Genomic DNA, 20000 nt, shown 5'->3' with positions numbered 1-20000 from the left:
GAAAGCCTGATTACGGCTACACTCTCAAACATTAAACTTGAGAACAGGAAACAAGCCCTCCTACAGAAATGCAAAGATAAGCGAATTGTGTCTTTCGTCACACAATACAGTATGGTGTCCTTGGTCCGCGACTTTTCCGAACATGATGTTATATTTCCTCGTTAACTAAGATACCACCAAAAATAAATGTTTTCGATGATTTTTTGATTATTCTTCTTTCACATGACGAAATTTCGGCTTTCCTGCTTTCGGTGATTGTGCGGAATTCAAGTTTGTTGACAGGAGTATTAATTTGTCTTTCTAGAAAGTCTCCACTTTTGCGGCTCCGTAACTTACTTTGTCATGTTTACTTGGTTTGTGTAAAGATAAAACGCAACGGGAACACGTGTCTTTTTGCAGAACAGATTTACAGCGAATTTTCTGCAGAGTTTTAACATTTGTTTTATCGACTGTTGAAAAATGTCAACAATTTTCGCATAGGGATCCTTGGTCCGTGACTTGTACTACTTAATATGACCCCAGAGAACTTAAATCTCGCAAAGCAGATTAAGAAAACCTTCGATAAATGAAAAAAGGTCTTGGCTTTATCTGAATATTTTCAAAATCTTCTTTATACATGTTTACGAACGGGTTACCTTCTTTTGTATGTCTCGAATACCTATACGATCTTATAATGGAGCTTGTTGGGAGACGGTCACGCAACTGAAAATAAAAGCAGATTCTTTTCTCACAACGACATCCAATACGACTGAGCTGAGATATATCAAGGATAATATAGAATTAATACATTTTAAAACAAGAAAGGGATACGATAACGTCAAGAAGGAAAGCCGCTGAACAAAATTCGTTGGCTCGAGTAGTTGTTTCGGTAATGGCGGACGGCATTTTACGCAGATTTGGACAGCCATTTTAAAGGAACTGCTTCGTCAGGTTGGTCTGAATTTCATTTCTTCTTCAAGTTTCAAGTCTTAACACTAACTTCGGGCACAGAAATCTGGGTTAAAAAAGCTTCGATTTTCGTCACAGTGGCACTTTAAGACTTTGAAGTTCTCGTCTTGAACTAGCCGTGAAACGCACTAATGACGATAAAATAATGACGATGAAACAATTCACAAATAATTTCTTAAAATGTTTCGCCCTTTTTCAGGTATCCAATCTTAAAAACAATTTGAATTTGATCACCATGACGAGGTAATAAGGATTTTTTCATTGGGTTTTTCTTGATGATTCTGGTGGCACTGACAATAGGGGGCTATCAGTGGGTTGAATTCATCCATGGGTAGTAAAAGTTGTCTCCTTAAGAGTTGAGTTTTTTTTATCTTACCAATAAATTATGTGTTGATGCCAAGGAAGAGTTATTTAATATAATCTCACTGCAGATTGTTGTCCATGGCTTGAAAGCTCGAGTGTTTAAAGGGTACATAATTTAACACACTGTAGTTTTGAAATCCAATTTTGGTCATAGTAGCACTTTAAAAATGTCCAATAAAGATTACATACAAAAAGTGATGGATGGTGATGACAATAATAATTGAGCTACAGTAGATGATTAAAGCGAGGTTCAATCGAGTGTCGTGAAACCAAAACCAAAGCAATTACTTTGGCCAATCAAAAAGGAGGGAGACAATCCAGTAAATTCGAAGTAATTACACGTAGCCGACACAAAGCGCGGGAGAACGTGCACGCGCGAGCCACGATTGGTTTTGGTTTCACTTCTGATTGGTTGAAAAAGTGGCGCGACAACTTTGAACCAATCATCTAGTGAAGTTACGTAAAACCAAAGTAATTCGCTAATTACTTTCGACACTCAATTGAAAACCACACTATTGATAGTAAAAATTAATCCCAGCTAGGCTGCAAGATAGTAGCCCGAGTCATTTTTTCAAGAGCGTAGAATTAATAATTCCAGCTGGGATCATATTTACGATAAAGTGAGGATGAATCAATTAAGGCGCCCGTTTGGGCTACTTGTTGAGAAATTTGGTCGCCCGGGCGACCGTTAGGCAGCAACCTTGCGTGATGAGCAATTTTGTAGAAAGGAAGCATTCAAGGCTTTATCCTGTTTTTTTAAAGCATACAGAAGGCTGCCATTCCGTCTCTTCTGGAAGGCAAAGATGTGTTTGTCAAATCCAAAACTGGAACAGGTACATGTACATGTGCATTCTAGTGTCGTCATTATTATTATTATTATTATTATTATTATTATTATTATTATTATTATTATTATTATTTTCCATTTTGATATAACTGAACAGGGGCGCATCCCTACCATCCCTTCGTCGTTTTGGAAACCGGTCATCATTTATCTTATGTCCGTCCCTGCTGTTGGCATTCCCTGGTCAGTCATTGTTAAAACGCGTTAACACAGAAAGTCAACGATCAAATTTTGTAGCAACAATTTAAGACATTTTTTGCTCAAATATGAATGATTCAGTTGTTGAGTTTTAAAGCACAGGGAAAGATTTGGAGACCATGAAGGGATCGTAAGCACATTGGCGAGGCTCTTTATTTTTATGGGATTGACATGGTTGTAGAAACAGAAATAAAAGTAGTAATGGCTGTTTCACAATAGCATTGGAACAGCACATGTTATGACAGTTTACTTCAATTTACTTTCTGACAGGAAAAACTCTCACCTATGCAGTGCCTGTGATAAACTCCATTCAAAATATCAAGCCAAAAATTAACGTAAGTAAATTTACATGTCTTTTGTTCATCTTTTGCTGAGATTAAGGCTATAATATATAGATTTAGCCCAGCCTAAAAGCGGATCCCCTGTTTCTAACCACAGAAAGCAATATAGTGCTTATGGAAATAACTATGCGTCTGCATAAAGTACAAAGTTAATCGTCATTAGTGTGTACTCCAGTTTACAATGATAAAACAGATCAAACACCTCTGAACTAACAGCAGTAAACAAACAAGTCTTGTAAACAACAACCAACAATTTTAATCAACAACAAAAATTGAAATTAAATGCACGGTAATCTCTTTCACAACATTTTCCGTTTGACTGACAATCTTTATCTCTCCGGCTCTGTCTTCAATTCAGAACAACAGCAAAAATTGTACTAATGAAAAGTCAACCTAAAGCGTAATAATAGGGACCTTAAGATTTACGAGGGCGACGTCAACGAAAATGTCACCTTATACTATAGCTTTGCCCTATCATAAGTGTTTCGAGATTATTCCTTCGCGTTCACGTCGTACAATGTGGGCGAAGTGTATTAGAACTAAATCGGTACGAGCGGTTTCAGAGTGAAAATAGAGAATGCAAGGCTCTGTGTTCCATGCTCACATTGTTGTGTCAAAACTTCAAATTTGGTGATTTCACGTCGTCGTTATACAGAGTACCGCAAAGATATGCGCTAAAATGCGTGCTGCATGTGCAGCACGATTATTTATGCTCTTTTATTATTCAAATTTCATACACTGTACGAATTCTGATTTTCTGATTGGTTGATTTGTGCCACGTGACACTAAGTTATGACGAAACAACCGCCTTGACGTCATTATCGTGGTGTAATAGCCGTGGTGTAATTCAATACACCACTGTCTTTACACCATGGCTTCGGGCGACTCGAAGTTTGACGATTTGACCGAAGCAACTTTTATCCAATGATATCATTGTTTTGTGGCGTTGTCGTTAACATCGCCGTCGCAGATCTTAAGCTCCCTAATTTCGCTTACTCGACTGAAATTTCACAGTCAAACAAAGCAGCTCACAACTGGGCATCCATTTCACATAAAAAGCATATATAATAAATGTGATTCTTGAAATATGTCAGAATGTCTGTCACGAAGGAATTGCAAAAGTTTTCAGGCCTTCTCCGATTTTTGCTTTTTTTTTTTTAGGTAGTTTTACAAAATATGTGAGGAAGCGAGGCATAGATTAAGAAGGAAAACATTACCTGAAAGCTAGAGTAGTGGTAATCAGGAGCTGACATAGTAAGATAATGGTTTGACACTGACGAAACATTAAAAAAACTAGTCAGTGTCGAACCATTATCTTACCTGAAAGCTAACCGTTTTAAATGAGTCTTTTGTCTCTTGCTCTATTTCTCTCCGCTTTACGTTCCTTTTCATTGAAATCTTGTCTTCTTTTCCTCCCTCGGCTTCTCTCGAGGATTTCTTGGCTTAAATTTCTCAAATTTTGTCGCCTCTTCTCTCGTACTCTTTCCTGCTCTTTATCCCGTTGCTCGTCACTAATATAGTTTCCCGCAAGAAAAATGCGGGTTGCCAGATGCAACGCTGCCACGCGATTTCCTGGCAAGGAAAACTGCCCGAACACTCCCGTCCCTAGTAGCTGCCCTGCCTCCCCACCTCCACCCCGACAGTCTGCAAGGGCGGACGTACGTGACGTCATAACCAAAATTTCCATAAAAGCTGCCTATCGGTAACTTCTACGTATTTTCTCAATACTTGTGGATAGTAAAAAGCGATCAGTTCTTTGTAATCATCATCTTCGAGGAGGCAGTTGTTAAATTTCCATAGACCTGTACATCAATGTACAAGACTTTGATTCGCCAAATAAACTGTCTTCTGTCTCTCGATCGTAGTGATAATGATATCAAAAAGTATTTTAGCTGGACGAAATTTTATTAGCACGTACCGCCAAAGTTTGCTTGTAGTTTATGCAAACAGCAGCAGAATGGTAGCCTCCTCAATTCTCTCAGAGTTTATCAAAACCTGGCATTGTTTTGGAATACAGATAAGGGCAGGAAATTGAATCTTTAAGAGTAGTTGATATTTGTAAAATTTTCAACAAATTAACGTCACTATTCATTGATCTGTATAATTTTTTAAAAGGAAAAATTTAGACCCGATTGGATTTGTTCACCGACAAGTCCTCGATTTACTGCTTTGTACATAGAGTGTATTTCACTTGTTTTAACGTATTTTGTACAAAGTTGGTGTGTTGTTCTAGCTCCATACATCAGGAAGCAACGCACCGTTGAATTTTGTTAGTCAGGCTGTTTTCATGTAGAATTGTCCTTAATTTATACAAGTTATCTTTATTAAACGGGAAACTTACTTTCCTTTGCGTTGCCTGAGAAATTGAATTCTAGGCTCGTCTAGTTCGTATGTAAGAGGCAACGGTAATCATAAAGATAAACTTTTTGAGGATGTGGTGATAAGTCGAAAAAGGTTTGATGAAATAACAGAAATAAACAAATGTTGTCAGTGAAACATCAACATTCCAAAGAACGAAAAAATGCTTTAAGGAGTTGGTCTAGCTCTTCATTGCAATCTCATTGTCAGACCATATTTATTGATTATATTGACAATACTTGAAAATCATTTTCATTCACTCTTTTTTGTTAGACTGACTAGGATGAACAAAGGTTTGTAGCATATATAGTAAATCAGTAAAGAATCAAACTGAACGATTAACCTTGACTTAAATTACTTTGTCTGTTTCGATCCTTTCTGCTTTTTTATTTGAAATACAAGTCTCAAATTAAATTAAATCTTCAATTGATACTAATCACCTGTTTCTGCCTGAGGACAACAACTTATTATCCTCAGTCAGGCTGGAGAAGAAACGACAGGAAATCGTCAAACAAGGGGATCAGTTCTTTATTTGTCCACCTAAAATAATTTGTGTTAATAATAAAAGCTTTTCATCTCGCCCAGGATGAAAACCGGTAAATAAAAACCTTTCCTAAAATATAATATAATATTACACTTGACTCTAACCTAGTAACGCATAAGAGCTTTTTTTTTTTTAAATTCTCAGTGACACCTTTGAAGAGCGTATACTTTAACTGAGATTTTACATAAATATCAACTGTCTAGTGACTATGTTTTCCTACAATCGAAATAAATGTGACAAATTTAAATGGAACCTTCAAAGAAAATAAAACAAATCATTTGCTTATTGAAATGAGGAATAAGCATCTTTTACGATTTTCAGCAGGGAACGTATTTCTCTACTATAGCAGAACAGCTAGACTGTTGAGAAAAGGAACGTGATCCATTTGGAAAATCGTGGTGTCAGATGGAACACGTTCGGTTCGCGACGAGAATGACAAAACGCCTAAAGAAACATTTGAAAATGTCCGTTAATTCTTATCAGTAAAAGGGAAAAAAATGACGTTCCATTTGATTCTGCCTCAAAATAAAGGAAATGAAACTAATTTAAAATGTACGCTAGCAATAAGTATTGCTGATAAACCCAGCAAGACTCCGTTCAAAGACTGTTTTCCTGCAAATTTGTCGTCTCCAATTTCGTAGATGAAATTTATTGATTTACATCCCATTCGACTACTTCCTCGCGCTATTTATTGTGAACCCTATTTTATTTTTAAGTGAGTCCATAAAGGGCGGTCTTTTTCAAATTCCCAAATATAAATTTCTCAGTTAGAATGACAAGCCACATTCGAGAACAAAGACTCTTTTTAATTTGGCACATGTAAAAGTGGTGCAATTGACAGCACAGACAAAATATTGGCTGTTAATACATGTATTTTGTCGGTTGAGTGACGAAGTTTGACACAGCACGAAGCGAGACAGCAGGCTATTATATGCGATTATCACCGACTTTGTTAAATTGATTCAGGTCTCCTATGGAATACATATAATCAAGTTCGAGCTAATAATTGTGCAGTTGCAGAAAACAACCCTTGGCGCTTTGGTTTTTTAAGAATTGAGAAACAATCCAGCAGTAGTTGCTCTATTCTATCGAGGTGCAAGAGCTTGAACTTGTCGTGACAATGAACGAAGCAAACGAAATGTCTCACGACCATGATCATGAACATGGAGCGGGAATAATTTCAACAGCAACAGTCGCCATTGTGGGAGGAATTTTCGGCTTGACATTTTCTTCAGCTACAATTTTAACGAACATTGTTCTTTTAGTCACACTCTTTAGCGACCCCTACAATTATTTTCGATCTCGCGGTACCACATATTTCGTGGCAAGTCTGTCTTTGAGCGATTTTCTTTCAGGCTTGTTTGTACAGCCTTTGTATTCGGCTTGTATGCTTTGCATTGGATCTGGACATGAGCAGCCCAAACTTTGCGATATTTCGCTTATTTTCTCACATGTGACTACTAAGATCTCAATCTTTACAGCTGTTGCTTTATCATTGGACAGGTATCTAGCTGTGAAGCTTTCGTGGCGATACAAAAACCTTGTAACAATCCGAAAGGTCATTGTTTGTAGCATTTTCATCTGGCTGTTCTCTGTGATGTTTGAAGTATCACATTCTGTTGTTGAATCCGAAAACATTTTCCATTTGGTTGATCTTCACCTTCAAACCACGGTCCCATTAGTTCTTTTGAGTTGCGTTTATGCTGCCGCTTACATTGAATTTCGTCGTTACTCAAGAAACGTCGTGTTTGGACAAGCCCTTCCAGGTGGAAGATCTAGTACGTTTGTTCAAAACATTCGACTCGAAAAGAAGATAGTTTGGACAGTCGTAATAATCAATGTTGTGATATTTATATCTTTTTCGCCGTATTTAATCGCAAAAAATTTAGAAAATGGCTGTTTAAAAGAGAAAAGCAGTGAATGTAGTGGGATGGGTTTTGAAACCTTGAAAGCTCTTTCAGTACCAATGTTGTGTATAAGCTCTGCACTAAACCCATTCCTTTACGCTTGGAGAATACCACAATACAGGCAAGCCCTAATTGCGGTTAAAAACAGGGCATGCTTTTCGTGTCAAAGATAAAGCTGCATCAGAAGTACTCACACAGTAAACGAGCCTACGGTTCTCGGAAATGATAGTTTATTTGAACGAAAAAGTCTCGTAGTTGTCAACTCTCTTTGTAACTCTCCAAAAGAGTGAGACCAATAGTAAACTACACTAAAATTGACTATGATATATTTGCGAGGTTATAATGATAAAAGGGTTCTTTTGCAATCCTCGGTCGATTCTGCGCGCTTCCATGAAATGGCGACTTAATTCAGGATTGGATCCTTTCTTGCTTAAAAAATTACAATGAAAACGGGGCTGTTCACATGTATTGATTGGGAAAAAAACACTCTTCATCGAAAAGGTAATCACTTCAATTTAACACTTCATTCCCTTTAACACCGCTATTACTTACGATTTTTAAGCAGTCCTATTCCTTTCTAGTGCTCTATTTCTCTCAGCTTTACATTCATTTTCATTGAAATTTTGTCTTGTTCTTCTTCCTCGGCTTCTCTCGAAGGTGTCTTGGCTTTAATTTCTGAAATTTCATCGTCTCTTCTCTCGTGCTCTTTCCTGCTCTTTATCCCGTTGCTTGTCACTAATATAATTTCCCCCCAGAATGCAACGCTGCCACGGGATTTCCTGGCATAGAAAACTGGCGCACACTCCCGTTTCTAGTGGCTGTCCTGCCTCCCCATCTTCACCCCGACGGTCTGTACGGGTGGACGTACATGACGTCATAACCAAAGTTTCCATAAAAGCTGCCTATCGGTGACTACTACGTATTTTCTCAATATTTGTGGATAGTAAAAAGCGATCAGTTCTTTGTAATCATTATCTTCCAGGAGGGAGTTGTTAAATTCCCAAGACCTGTACTTCAATGTACAAGACTTTGATTCGCCAAATAAACTTCCTGACTGTCTTCTGAATCTCGATCGTAGTGATAATGATACCAAAAAGTAATTTGGCTGGACGACATTTTATCAGCACGTACCGCCAAAGTTTGCAAGTAGTTTATGGAAACGGCTGCAGAACGGTAGCCTCCTCAATTCTCTCAGGGTGTATCAAAACATGGCATTGTTTTGGAATACAGTTAAGGGCAGGAAATTGAATCTTTTAGAGTAGTTGATATTTGTAAATTTTTCAACAAATTAACGTCACTATTCATTGATCTGTATCCTTTTTAAAAAGGAAAAATTTAGACCCGTCTGGATTTGTTCACCGAAGAGTCCTCGATTTACTACTTGTCCATCGAGTATATTTGATTTGTTTTAATGTATTTTGTACAAAGTTGGTATGTTGTTCGAGCTCCCGCATACATCAGGAAGCAACGCACCGTTGACTTTTGTTAATCAGGCTGTTTTCATGTAGAATTGTCCTTAATTTATACAAGGAACCTTTATTAAACGGGAAACTTACTTTCCTTTGCGTTGCCTAAGAAATTGAATTACAGACTCCCCTACTTCGAATTTAAGAAGCAACGGTAATCATAAAGATAAACTTTTTGAGGATATGGTGAGAAGTCTGCAAAAAAGAATTTGATGGAATAACAGAAATAAACAAGTGTTTTTAGTGAAACATCAAAATTCCAAAGAGGGAAAAATTGCTTTAAGGAGTTGGTCTAGCTCTTCATTGCAATCTCATTGTCAGAGCATATTTATTGATCATATTGACAAGAGTTGAAAATTTTTTTTTTTTCGCTCTTTTTTGTTAGAACTAGGATGAACAAAGGTTTGTAGCATATATAGTAAACCAGTAAAGAATCTGCAAGAAAACGTTCTCAAACTGAACGATTAACCTTGACTTAAATTACTTTGTCTGTTTCGATCCTTTCAGTTTTTTATTTGAAATACAAGTCTCAAATTAAATGGAATCCTCAATTTTATACGAATTACCTGTTTCTGCCTGACGACAACAGCTATGTATTATCTTCAGTCAGGCTGGAGAAGAAACGACAGGAAATCTCCAAATAAGAGGATCAGTTTTTTATTTGCCCACCCAAAATAATGTGTATTAATAATAAAATCTTTTCATCTCATCCGGGATGAAAACCGGTAAATAAAAACCTTCCGTAAAATGTAATATAATATTACAATTGACTCTAACCTAGTAACGCATAAGAGCTATTTTTTGTTTAATTGTCACCTTTGAACAGCGTAATATACTGTAAATGAGATTTTACATAAATATCAACTGTCTAGTGACTATGTTTTCCTACAATCGACATAAATGTGACAAATTTAAATGGGAACCTTCAAAGAAACTGAAAAAAAATCATTTGCCTATTGAAATGAGGAAAAAGCATGTTTTACGATTTTCAGCAGGGAACGTATTTCTTTACTATAGCAGAACAGCTAGACTGTTGAGAAAAGGGACGTGATCCATTTGGAAAATCGTGGTGTTAGATGGAAAAGGTTCTGTTCGCGACGAGAATGAGGAACTGTTAGCCCAATTTTAGCACTGTGTTATCAAAATGCCTAAAGAAACATTTGAAAATGTCCGTTAATTCCGATGACTAAAAGGGGAAAATCATGTTCCATATGATTCTGTCTATCTCAAAATAAAAGAAATTAAACTAATTTAAAATTTACGCTAGGAATGAGTAAACACCCAGCAAGACTCCGTTCAAAGACTGTTTTCCTGCTACTTTGTCGTCTCCAATTTCGTATATGAAATTTATTGATTTACATCGCATTCGACTACTTCCTTGCGCTAGTTATTGTGAAGACTTTTTATGGTTCTTAGGTGAGTCCATAAAGGGCGGTCTTTTTCAAATTCCCAAATATAAATTTTTCAATTAGAATGACTAGCCACATTCGAGAACAAATCATCCTTTTTAATTTGGCACATGTAAAAGAGCTGCAGGTGACAGCACAGACAAACTATTGGCTGTTAATACACGCATTTTGTCGGTTTAGTTTGACACAGCACGATTCGAGACAGGAGGCTATTATCTGCGATTATCACCGACTTTGTTAAATTGATTCAGGTCTCCTATGGAATACATATAATCAAGTTCGAGCTAATAATTGTCGAGTTGCAGAAAACAAGCCTTGGCGCTTTGGCTTTATAAGTATTGAGAAACAATCCAGCAGTAGTTGCTCTATTTCATCGAGGTGTAAGAACTTCAACTCGTCGTCACAATGAACGAAGCAAGTGAAATGTCTCACGACCATGATCATGAACATGGAGCGGGAATAATTTCATCAGCAACAGTCGCCATTGTGGGAGGAATTTTCAGCTTGATATTTTCTTCAGCTACTATTTTAACGAACATCGTCCTTTTAGTCACACTCTTCAGCAATCCCTACAATTATTTTCGATCTCGCAGTACCACATATTTCGTGGCAAGTCTGTCTTTGAGCGATTTCCTTTCAGGCTTGTTTGTACAGCCTTTGTATTCGGCTTGTATGCTTTGCATTGGATCTGGACATGAGCAGCCAAAACTTTGCGATATTTCGCTTATTTTTTCACATGTGACTACTAAGATCTCAATCTTTACAGCTGTTGCTTTATCATTGGACAGATATCTAGCTGTGAAGCTTTCGTGGCGATACAAAAACCTTGTAACAATCCGAAAGGTCATTGTTTGTAACATTTTCCTTTCGCTGTTCTCTGTGATGTTTGAAGTATCACATTCTGTTGTAGAATCCGAAAACATTTTCCATTTGGTTGATCTTCACGTTCAAACCACGGTCCCATTAGTTCTTTTGAGTTGCGTTTATGCTGCCGCTTACATTGAATTTCGTCGCTACTCAAGAAACGTCGATTTTGGACAGGCCCTTCCAAGTGGAAGATCTCGTACATTTGTTCAGAACATTCGACTCGAAAAGAAGATAGTTTGGACATTGGTAATAATCAATGTTGTGATATTTATATCTTTTTCGCCGTATTTAATCGCAAAAAATTTAGAAAATCGCTGTTTAAAAGAAAAAAGCAGTGAATGTAGTGGGATGGGTTTTGAAACCTTGAAAGCTCTTTCAGTACCAATGTTGTGTATAAGCTCTGCGCTAAACCCATTCCTTTACGCTTGGAGAATACCACAATACAGGCAAGCCCTAATTGCGGTTAAAAACAGGGCATGCTTTTCGTGTCAAAGATAAAGTTGCATCAGAAGTACTCACACAGTAAACGAGCCTACGGTTCTCGGAAATGATAGTTTATTTGAACGAAAAAGTCTCGCAGTTGTCAACTCTCTTTGTAACTCTCCAAAAGAGCTAGACCAATGGTAAACTACAATAAAATTGACTGTGATATATGTGCGAGGTTATAATGATGAATGGGTTCTTTTGCAATCCTCGAATCTGCTTCCACGAAATGGCGACTTAAATCAAGAGTGGATCCTCTCTTGCTTAAAAAATTAAATTGAAAATGGTCTTGAAATCTGATTGGTTGTTTAGCTTTTGTGTTTTTTTCTCATTGGCTGGGGAAATGGTGCGATTTAGAGCAAAAAATAGTGCGATTTGGGAATAAATCGCACTGCTTAGAGCCAATCAGATTGCAAGGATCACCAGTGATTTCTAAATGGATGTAATAAAATTGAAAACGGGGCTCTGCACATGCATTAATTGTCGAAAAGCACTCTTCATGAAAAAGGTAATCACTTTAATTGAACACTGTATTGGCTTTACCACCGCTATTTCCTGCGATTAATAAGCAGCTCTCTTTTTAATAATAAGTTATTTACGTTGGCCGTATGGATGAGGTGAGCGAACTATGTGAATAATAAACGAAGAAGCGAAAACAAATTGTTATCAAGCTCGAAATGCAACTTAAAGTTTATTTTATTTTTTCTTTTTTTTTTTTTTTTACTTATCACTAACGTCAGGAAAAGTTGGTTTTATCAAATTAGCTCAGTGAAAAATGTCGATGTGCCAACATGAAAAGAGAAAATGGCTAATGTCTCGAGTCTTACAGTAAAAAACCGCATATAAGAACCTGTTAGGCAAAAATTTTATTTTAAACCTTCTTTTAACAAGAACCTATTTAGTCTAAAATTTTCACTAGGTTCTTGGAGGCACAGATGAAAATACAGAAAAACAATTAGTCTAGGTTTCAGTCAGTAAGATTCAAAGAATGAACTAAAATGCTTGCTAGTACTTTGGAAAGATAAATTTACTGTATGGTTATCATCTAAACTGTATTCTAGATAATTATTTAATACCGCATTATGTTATCTGTGTTGATCGCTAGTGCCCCTATCAAATTAAGAACCTATTTACATGTAAAAACCTAACTCACCTAAAACCCCAATAAATACCATTTCTATAAGCACCTATTTAGGCTAAGTTGAAAAACTTAAGGTTCTTATTCGCGGGTTTTTACGGTACCTCTTCGTGAGTCAGCGGATTTCGGTTCCGTCGGAAACTAACCCCTTCATGTCTTTGTTTAGTTAAACTGCGCTGTACTGAAATGCTTCATATAGCTTTTCTCATTAAGAAGTTTAAGTCTTTTGCAGTTTTAATATTGACCTCTGTCAACAATAAAATGACAGATGACGAATTAAAAGATCATTTCAAAAGAGGGCAAACCATTATACGAAATGCTTTATTCAAACCCTTCATGAATGGCAAATTCAGCGGCTTAACATCACATTTACAGTTGAGCTGAGCTGATTCATTGGTCTTTAGCTACAGATATCGAGGAAGTCTCACAGGAGAGAGAAAAAGGCATGCACGATACGAGAAGTTTGGTGCTTTTATGATGAACAGCGCACAGTGTCCCGCCTGCCACTTTAATAATATAATAATAGGTTGTCTGTCGAACTCAAGAATAACATTAGCAAAGCACAAAATGAGTTGATGGTTTGAAGCCATCAGTTGTAGTTGAAATGAACAAGTCTCAACAGTGGACACGCATGTGGCTCTGAAGTCCAAAGTCCGAGGCACACACGCGGCCACAGATCGGGCATGGTGTGCCACCAGTTGTGATTGGGTCCTTCGCTGCTCTTTTATGGGGATCCCTAGCCTCTACAATACACAGGCGGTGGTCAAGCTCGAATTTTCTACCAGCTTTCTGGACAGTCGCTCGCCATCCAGATCTATTGGCTGCGGCAGTCTCCAGTTCCTTTGGTTGAATTCCTGCCCATTTGAGGTTGGACTTGAGGTTGTCCTTGTATCTCTTCTTGGATCGGCCTTGGTTGCATCTGCCCTGAGATAGCTCTCCGTAGAAAAGCTGGCGAGGAATCCTGGATTCGTCCATTCGGATACATGACTAGTCCAGCGTAGTTGGGCTTTGAGGACCATAGTCTCGATACTGATAGTACTTGCCCTCTCTAGAACTTCTTGGTTCGAGACGCGACCTTGCCATTGTATCTGCATAATGGAGCGCAGTGAGCGTGTGTGGAACTGCTTGAGCTTTCTTAGATGCCCACGGTAATGAGTCCAGGTTTCACAGCCGTACAGCAGTGATGGAAGAACTATTGGGTTGTAGAGTCTGACCTTAAGTTTGGTAGACAGAGAGATGTTTTTGTGCTGTAAGATCTTGATACGAAGTCTGCCAAAAGCCTGGCTAGCTTTCTGAATCCTGTTTGTAATTTCCCTGTCCAGAGTCCCATCATTAGAGATGGTACTCCCTAGGTACGGTATTAGAATGACTCTTCATTCTTTAGCTGAGTGCCATCGATGGTGATACAAGGCTGTTGAGGACGGGTCGCTGGTGCAGGCTGGAGAAGGACCTCTGTCTTGCTGACACTGATCGTTAAGCCAAAATGTTTTGCAGCTTCAGAGAATACGTCAACAATTACCTGCAGATGGTGTACATTGTGGGCCATAAGAGCACAGTCATCGGCAAAAAGCGCTTCAAGTAGTAACCTCTCTAGCGTTTTCGTCTTTGCTGTCAGACGCCTCAGGTCAAATAGTGACCCATCGAGACGGTAACGGTGTAGATGCCCAGATCCAACTCTGGTGGCATGAAGGATAACTTGTGTGAAGTAGAGGTTGAATAACACTGGAGCGAGCATGCATCCTTGTTTCAGTTCATTTGAGATATCAAATCTTTCAGAGGATTTGCCGTCTGACAACACTTCTCCAGTCATGTCATCATGAAGCAGTCTGATGAGGGTGGTGAATTTCGCTGGGCAGCCAAGTTTCCCAAGGATGACCCACAGCGCTTCTCTATTGACCGTTTCAAATGCTTTGGTCAGGACGATGAAGACTGCATAGAAGCACATGTTCTGCTCAGCTCAGTACATTTTTCTTGAATCTGTCTGACTGTTCAGATCATGTCGGTTGTGCTGCGGTTACGGCGAAATCCACACTGCGACTCAGGTAGATTCTTCTCTGCAACTGAAGGAATCACTCTGTTCAGCATAATACGAGCTTGGATACTCCCGGAAGTAAAGAGTAGAGATATGCCTCTATGGTTCCCACAGTCTGCTCTTGAACCCTTGTTCTTAAATAAGGTGACAATGGTTGTGTCACGAAAGTCAGCTGGCATTTCTTCCATTTCCAAGATGCTGAACTGGTTCCATTTCTCGGTTGAGACGTCAGAACTTAGTTCAGCAGCAGCACGTTCTTCATCCAGTTTGAACTAGAAACTTTCAAGATATTGAGTCTGCTGAAGTTTGGCGACGTTGAATAATCTTCTGGACAGTTTCGGGTGCTTTCGATGGAAAGGGGGAATAATGAGATTTAGTGTGGAGCGGATGAGGCTATGGTCTGTCCAGCATTCAGCTCCTCGCATAGCTCTGGTAATGAGGACATGCCGTACATCACGCTGATGGACGATCACATAATCGATAAGATGCCATTGTTTGGATCTGGGGTGCATCCAGGAGGTCATGTATTTGTCTACCATTCTGAATACCGTGTTGGTGATGACCAAGGCGTTTTTAGTACACTTGTTTAGCAGCAGGAGACCGTTGGCGTTCAGATTACCTGTGCCATGTCTGTGATCACTCCTTCTCAGTGACTGTGATCACGGCCATCTCGGGCGTTGAAGTCTCCAAAGCAATATCAGCTTGATATTGGCAGGGACAGAGTCAAGTACAGAACTGAGGTTGGCATAGAATTGCTCGATTATCTCCTCTGGGCTGGTAAGCATCAGCGCGTGTGCACTGATGCTTGTTGCGTACCGGTTGTGGCCGAGGAGTAAGCGGAGCTTCATCAGTCGCTCGTTGATGCCAATAGGCAGGGTAGGAAGCTGCTTCGTGAGACTGGATTTGATAGCTAGGCCGACTCCGTGGATCCTGTCCTCGTCCATGGCCTTTCCTTTCCAGAAGAAGGTGTAGCCATCAACTGGTTCTGTAAAAGACCCCTCCTCTGCAAATGGAGTCTTTCTTAATGAATTAAGGCTGCAATGTCGATGTTGTATCTTCATAGTTCTTTGGCAACCACAGCTGTTCTCCTTTGAGGTCTTCCGCTGTTGTCTCTGTCCATGAGAGTGCGAACATTCCATGTTCCAATAGTGAGTTTTCTCTTTCTCATTTGGATTCGACCGCATGCATGGATTATCTTCCAGTCGTAGCTAGCTGGTCAGATTGATGAAGGGCAGGCAATTTTTAGGCCACCTTTTCTCGGCCCCTCCCTTACTAGGGTGAGCAGTGCTGTCCTTAATAGGGCTGCTCAGTCGCCAAGGATGCTGCCGGACTCCCCTATATCCCCGAATATAGGGATGAACGACCAAAGTCCGAGGCCACCTACCTGCAGGATCAAGGCTACAACTGCCAGTGGTCACCTCCACCTGTTGCTTCGCGCTTCCCCCATCGCCGCAGGGCTTAAGGCGACTTGGTGAGGGATGAGATAAAACTCGGATGAATCGTGTATAGGTGAGTGGATGAAATGTGCAACGTAAACCTGTCCGTGAATGATATTATAGTGGAAAAGCCGCTACACAGGAACGATCCCACACTCTCGGCCTTGAAAGTAACTCGATGGTCTCGTCGACGGGAACGTTCGTGAAGAGTGAGGTGACATCATAGGAGACTAAAATGTCATTTTCATCCAACTTCAGATCTACTAGTTCGTCAGAAAACTGAAAGATATTTGAAATCCTGTGGTTGTTAATCGATAACGGTTTCAGCTTCTCGTCCAACCATTTAGCGAGGTTGTAGTTGTAAGTACCAACCGCTGACAGTATTGGACGCATAGACAGCGGTGGTTTATGTGTCTTCAGTAGACCGTATAGGTGAGCCAAGCTCGACCCTTTGGCTATGACTGATTTAGCAACTTCAGGTGGCAGGGTGTCCTTGACTAGTTTGTGAAGCTGTTTCTCTTTCTCCAGAAGTGGATGGTAATGCTTAGTTGGTCTTCCCCTTTTCTTGGGTTGTTCGACGCTGACTGGGACAAACTTTGTGTTATCATCTATGGATACCTTCTTTAGCAGTGCAACATACATGTCTTTGTTGAGTATTACTACACCCGAACCCTTGTCCGGTCTTGTGACAACAATATCCTCTCTTTTCTTTAGTCGGTTGACTGCTCTAAGTGGAGCCTTTTGTGGAGTGGCATTCTTGTGTTTGATGTAATTAAGAGCTATAGACTTCAGCGTCGTAGAAGTTAGATCCTTCGTGTCGGAATTAGCCAACTTGGGTTCGATTCTCCAGTAGAGTTGTTCAAACGATTCTTTAACTTCTCGTGCTTCGACCTTCTGTGGAAGTGCAAAGTTAAGGCCTCTGGATAGTATTAGGTTCTCAAAGAAAGATAGATTATATGAAGACATGTTCGTAATATGTTCATCAATATCCTCCGTTTTAGAGAGCATTCTAGGGATCTTCTTGGTCTGAGTATTCATCTGTTGTAGTAGTTGTTTTCGGCATAGGTTGCTGATGCTGTTGATTATAAGCGCATAACGAAGTGTTGTACATTGTTGCCGTACTTCAAGCCACTTTGAGTCAGATTCTCTCTTTAGCTCTGCGAGACGAGATTTTTTGTACTTAATTTCCTCGTTGAAAATACTTTCCTCGTAGGCTTTGGATGACGATTTCCATTTCTTTGCCTCAGTGCTGTTCGCTCTAGCGAAAGTTGGAGCTATTCCGAGAGTTGGCAAATCTTTAAGTATTCGATCGCTGCTTTGCAGTTAACTATCTTCTTGCTGCATTACGAATTTCACTGTTCTTAGGCAATGCAAGACGAAGTTCGATTGTCTTGTTTATGAAATGCTTTTCATAAAAGAACTAAAACCTTCCTTAAATGTACAATCGGACTCCCTGAAGGCAAAACGTTTCTAGTGTTCTATTGTCTTACCATGACTCCCACGAGGATTTGCTAACATTATTTAATTCAAACTGCCAAGTAACAGTTACTTTACAACTCTTGAAAATGACGCTTGAGAGCGTCGAAACGTCGAGTATTGTTTGAAATGAAATATTCTTTTGAAATTTGCTGGGTTGGTGTGAGACTAGAAAAACAAAAGAATATTTTATTTGGCCGCCATTATGAAAAAAGGTCTATAGAGTAGGGTTTTTGAAGTGCTCCGATCTTAAGATAGGGTGATTAAATTGCAGTATCCACCCCAACGCGCAAAACCAAAAAGATATGGTCTATTAAAACTGCACTACACGCCTGAATACAGGTTTTCAAGTTGAACAAGCGATTTTAAACTGACGTCTGTAGCTTGTATTGCCGGCACGTGCAAGGCCTTTTGGGCCTTAAAAAGGGTACCAAATCTCGTTTTTCTACCTTGAATAGGGGTCGGGGTTTGAGAACCTTGGCGGCACAAACCTATCCTTAACTGGTAGGGAGTACCCCTCCGGGGGGAGTACCTTGCTGCCTTGCTGCTTGATTTCATTACCAAGAAGTAGGTATCAAGAAATGGCCTATTGTAGTGGGTCCAATTCGTTTTGACAACTTTAACCAATAGCCTTTTGTTGTTATTTGCGCTGAGGGAATTGAGCCGAGAATGAACGCGGGGGACGCGTACAAAAATTATATCTTAGAAATTATGTATCAACAACGAGTGCGAGTGTTTCATCGTAGGTTCCAAGCACCGAGAAATATTTGTGATATTTCTCGTTAATTTCACGAAAACTCATTGTGATTGCGTGTTTATAACATAAGGGCAATTTTTACTTGTCATTGTCGAAGCACACCGACAAAAACAGTTACAGCGTAGGCAAAACGGAGTAAAAAAACACTTGTTCGCTCACATTTTAGAGCGAAACAAACAAACAAATCAACTATTTTCTTTTTATCGCGGCCTGATTTAGTGACTTAATATCATTCGAAGCAGAGTTACTCGCTTTTGTAGAATGTAAGGCCTGCCTCTTTAACAGAAAATTAGTGAATACAAGGGACAATGCAAGCGCGATGACTTAACTGGGATGTAATTTACTTTTTTAACAATTTTATTTCCTTGAAGAAAAAGGCTCATATTGTTCACCCTCTCTTGACCTTCCACTTTCCCAAACACTTTGACATGCGCAATAAGCATGTGCTTTATTCGTAGTTTTCATTTGCTTTTGTCAGCGGAGTTTTAACAAAACAGAAGAGTATTAGGATGGATGACAGCAAAAATGGACCTTCACCGGCGTTAAGGGATTCGTTGAGAAAACTGACGGCAAATAAGCACACACCGATGACAGGAAAATAATGTGACTTTATTGTCAAGGGTCAGATTTAGTTATATATATCTTTATATTGAAGCCTCTGATTCGTGATTTAACACTCGGAGTATGCAAGTATTGTCAACGTGAGAAAAGCGAGAGGGCAGTTCAGTCGCGCTTTATTTGAGCTTTTAAGGCGCCGCGAGTGCGATCGCGCATGATTTTTGAGGCGCACAACCGAAAATTTAGTCGCATTTGCGACCATTTGGTGGTTAACTGGACCTTATCAAAATGAAAAATCTTCTGGAGATATGCCGAAAAGCAGCCCTAAACAAAAAAAAATAAACACTCAGCTTTAAGTTTATATCCATCCGATGCTTGACTTGAATAACTACGGAGCCACCAGTGTGGTCCTGACCTCAGCCATGTATTTCAACCTGGATTGAAACCGGCGAAAAATGCAGGAAAAAGATAATTAAACCGTTTTCTACTTGAACACGAAAAGCGTCGGCCGTTAAGAGCTTTAGTTGACGTAGTATCGCCGTGTAGCTGCGTCGGGCCACAGAAAGCGCGCGAAAAATGTTTTGTAGTTAACCAGGCTTGAGCCTGTGATCCAATCGGGGAAAAAAAAAAAACAACAGAGCAGTGGCTGGTCAGCTGGTCCAAAAATCAGCTGACCTCGATGAGCTATAAACTTGAGCACGCGCAATGTTCACGTGTACTGGCCAGCGGATGCCTTGTTTTGACAGGTGTCAATTGACCATAACAGAGATGTACGCCGTAAACTAGCTGGAGTGCCAGCTGGAGTATGGCCTCGATATGGTCATGGTGATACCGGTCACATTGGCATACATGGACGAGTGGACGGACGCACGGTC

At 39.5% G+C, this 20000-nt stretch overlaps 3 protein-coding genes across 3 annotated transcripts; 2 read left to right on the top strand and 1 right to left on the bottom strand.

Moving 5' to 3' along the window:
- Positions 1-6716: 6716 nt before the first annotated feature.
- Positions 6717-7701, top strand: LOC137971503 (adrenocorticotropic hormone receptor-like). The gene has a single exon (XM_068818322.1). It carries the CDS (start codon positions 6717-6719, stop codon positions 7674-7676), a length of 960 nt encoding a protein of 319 aa, XP_068674423.1. The 3' UTR covers positions 7677-7701.
- A 3026-nt stretch (positions 7702-10727) lies between these two features.
- On the top strand, positions 10728-11957 carry LOC137979285 (adrenocorticotropic hormone receptor-like). The gene has a single exon (XM_068826526.1). The coding sequence runs from the start codon at positions 10784-10786 to the stop codon at positions 11741-11743; it is 960 nt and encodes a 319-aa protein (XP_068682627.1). The 5' UTR covers positions 10728-10783; the 3' UTR covers positions 11744-11957.
- Positions 11958-16451: 4494 nt separating this feature from the next.
- On the bottom strand, positions 16452-17300 carry LOC137971487 (uncharacterized). Its single transcript, XM_068818308.1, has one exon. The coding sequence runs from the start codon at positions 17298-17300 to the stop codon at positions 16452-16454; it is 849 nt and encodes a 282-aa protein (XP_068674409.1).
- Positions 17301-20000: the final 2700 nt, after the last annotated feature.

This window comes from Montipora foliosa, chromosome 1 (assembly GCF_036669935.1).
Source record: "Montipora foliosa isolate CH-2021 chromosome 1, ASM3666993v2, whole genome shotgun sequence".
NCBI classification, from domain to species: domain Eukaryota; kingdom Metazoa; phylum Cnidaria; class Anthozoa; order Scleractinia; family Acroporidae; genus Montipora; species Montipora foliosa.
Note: the sequence above shows the minus strand (reverse complement) of the source record. Positions and strands in the feature narration are given on the sequence as shown.

Coding starts and splice junctions, on each gene's coding strand:
- LOC137971487 (XM_068818308.1), bottom strand. CDS start 17,300: ATGTCTTCATATAATCTATCTTTCTTTGAGAACCTAATACTATCCAGA.
- LOC137971503 (XM_068818322.1), top strand. CDS start 6,717: ATGAACGAAGCAAACGAAATGTCTCACGACCATGATCATGAACATGGA.
- LOC137979285 (XM_068826526.1), top strand. CDS start 10,784: ATGAACGAAGCAAGTGAAATGTCTCACGACCATGATCATGAACATGGA.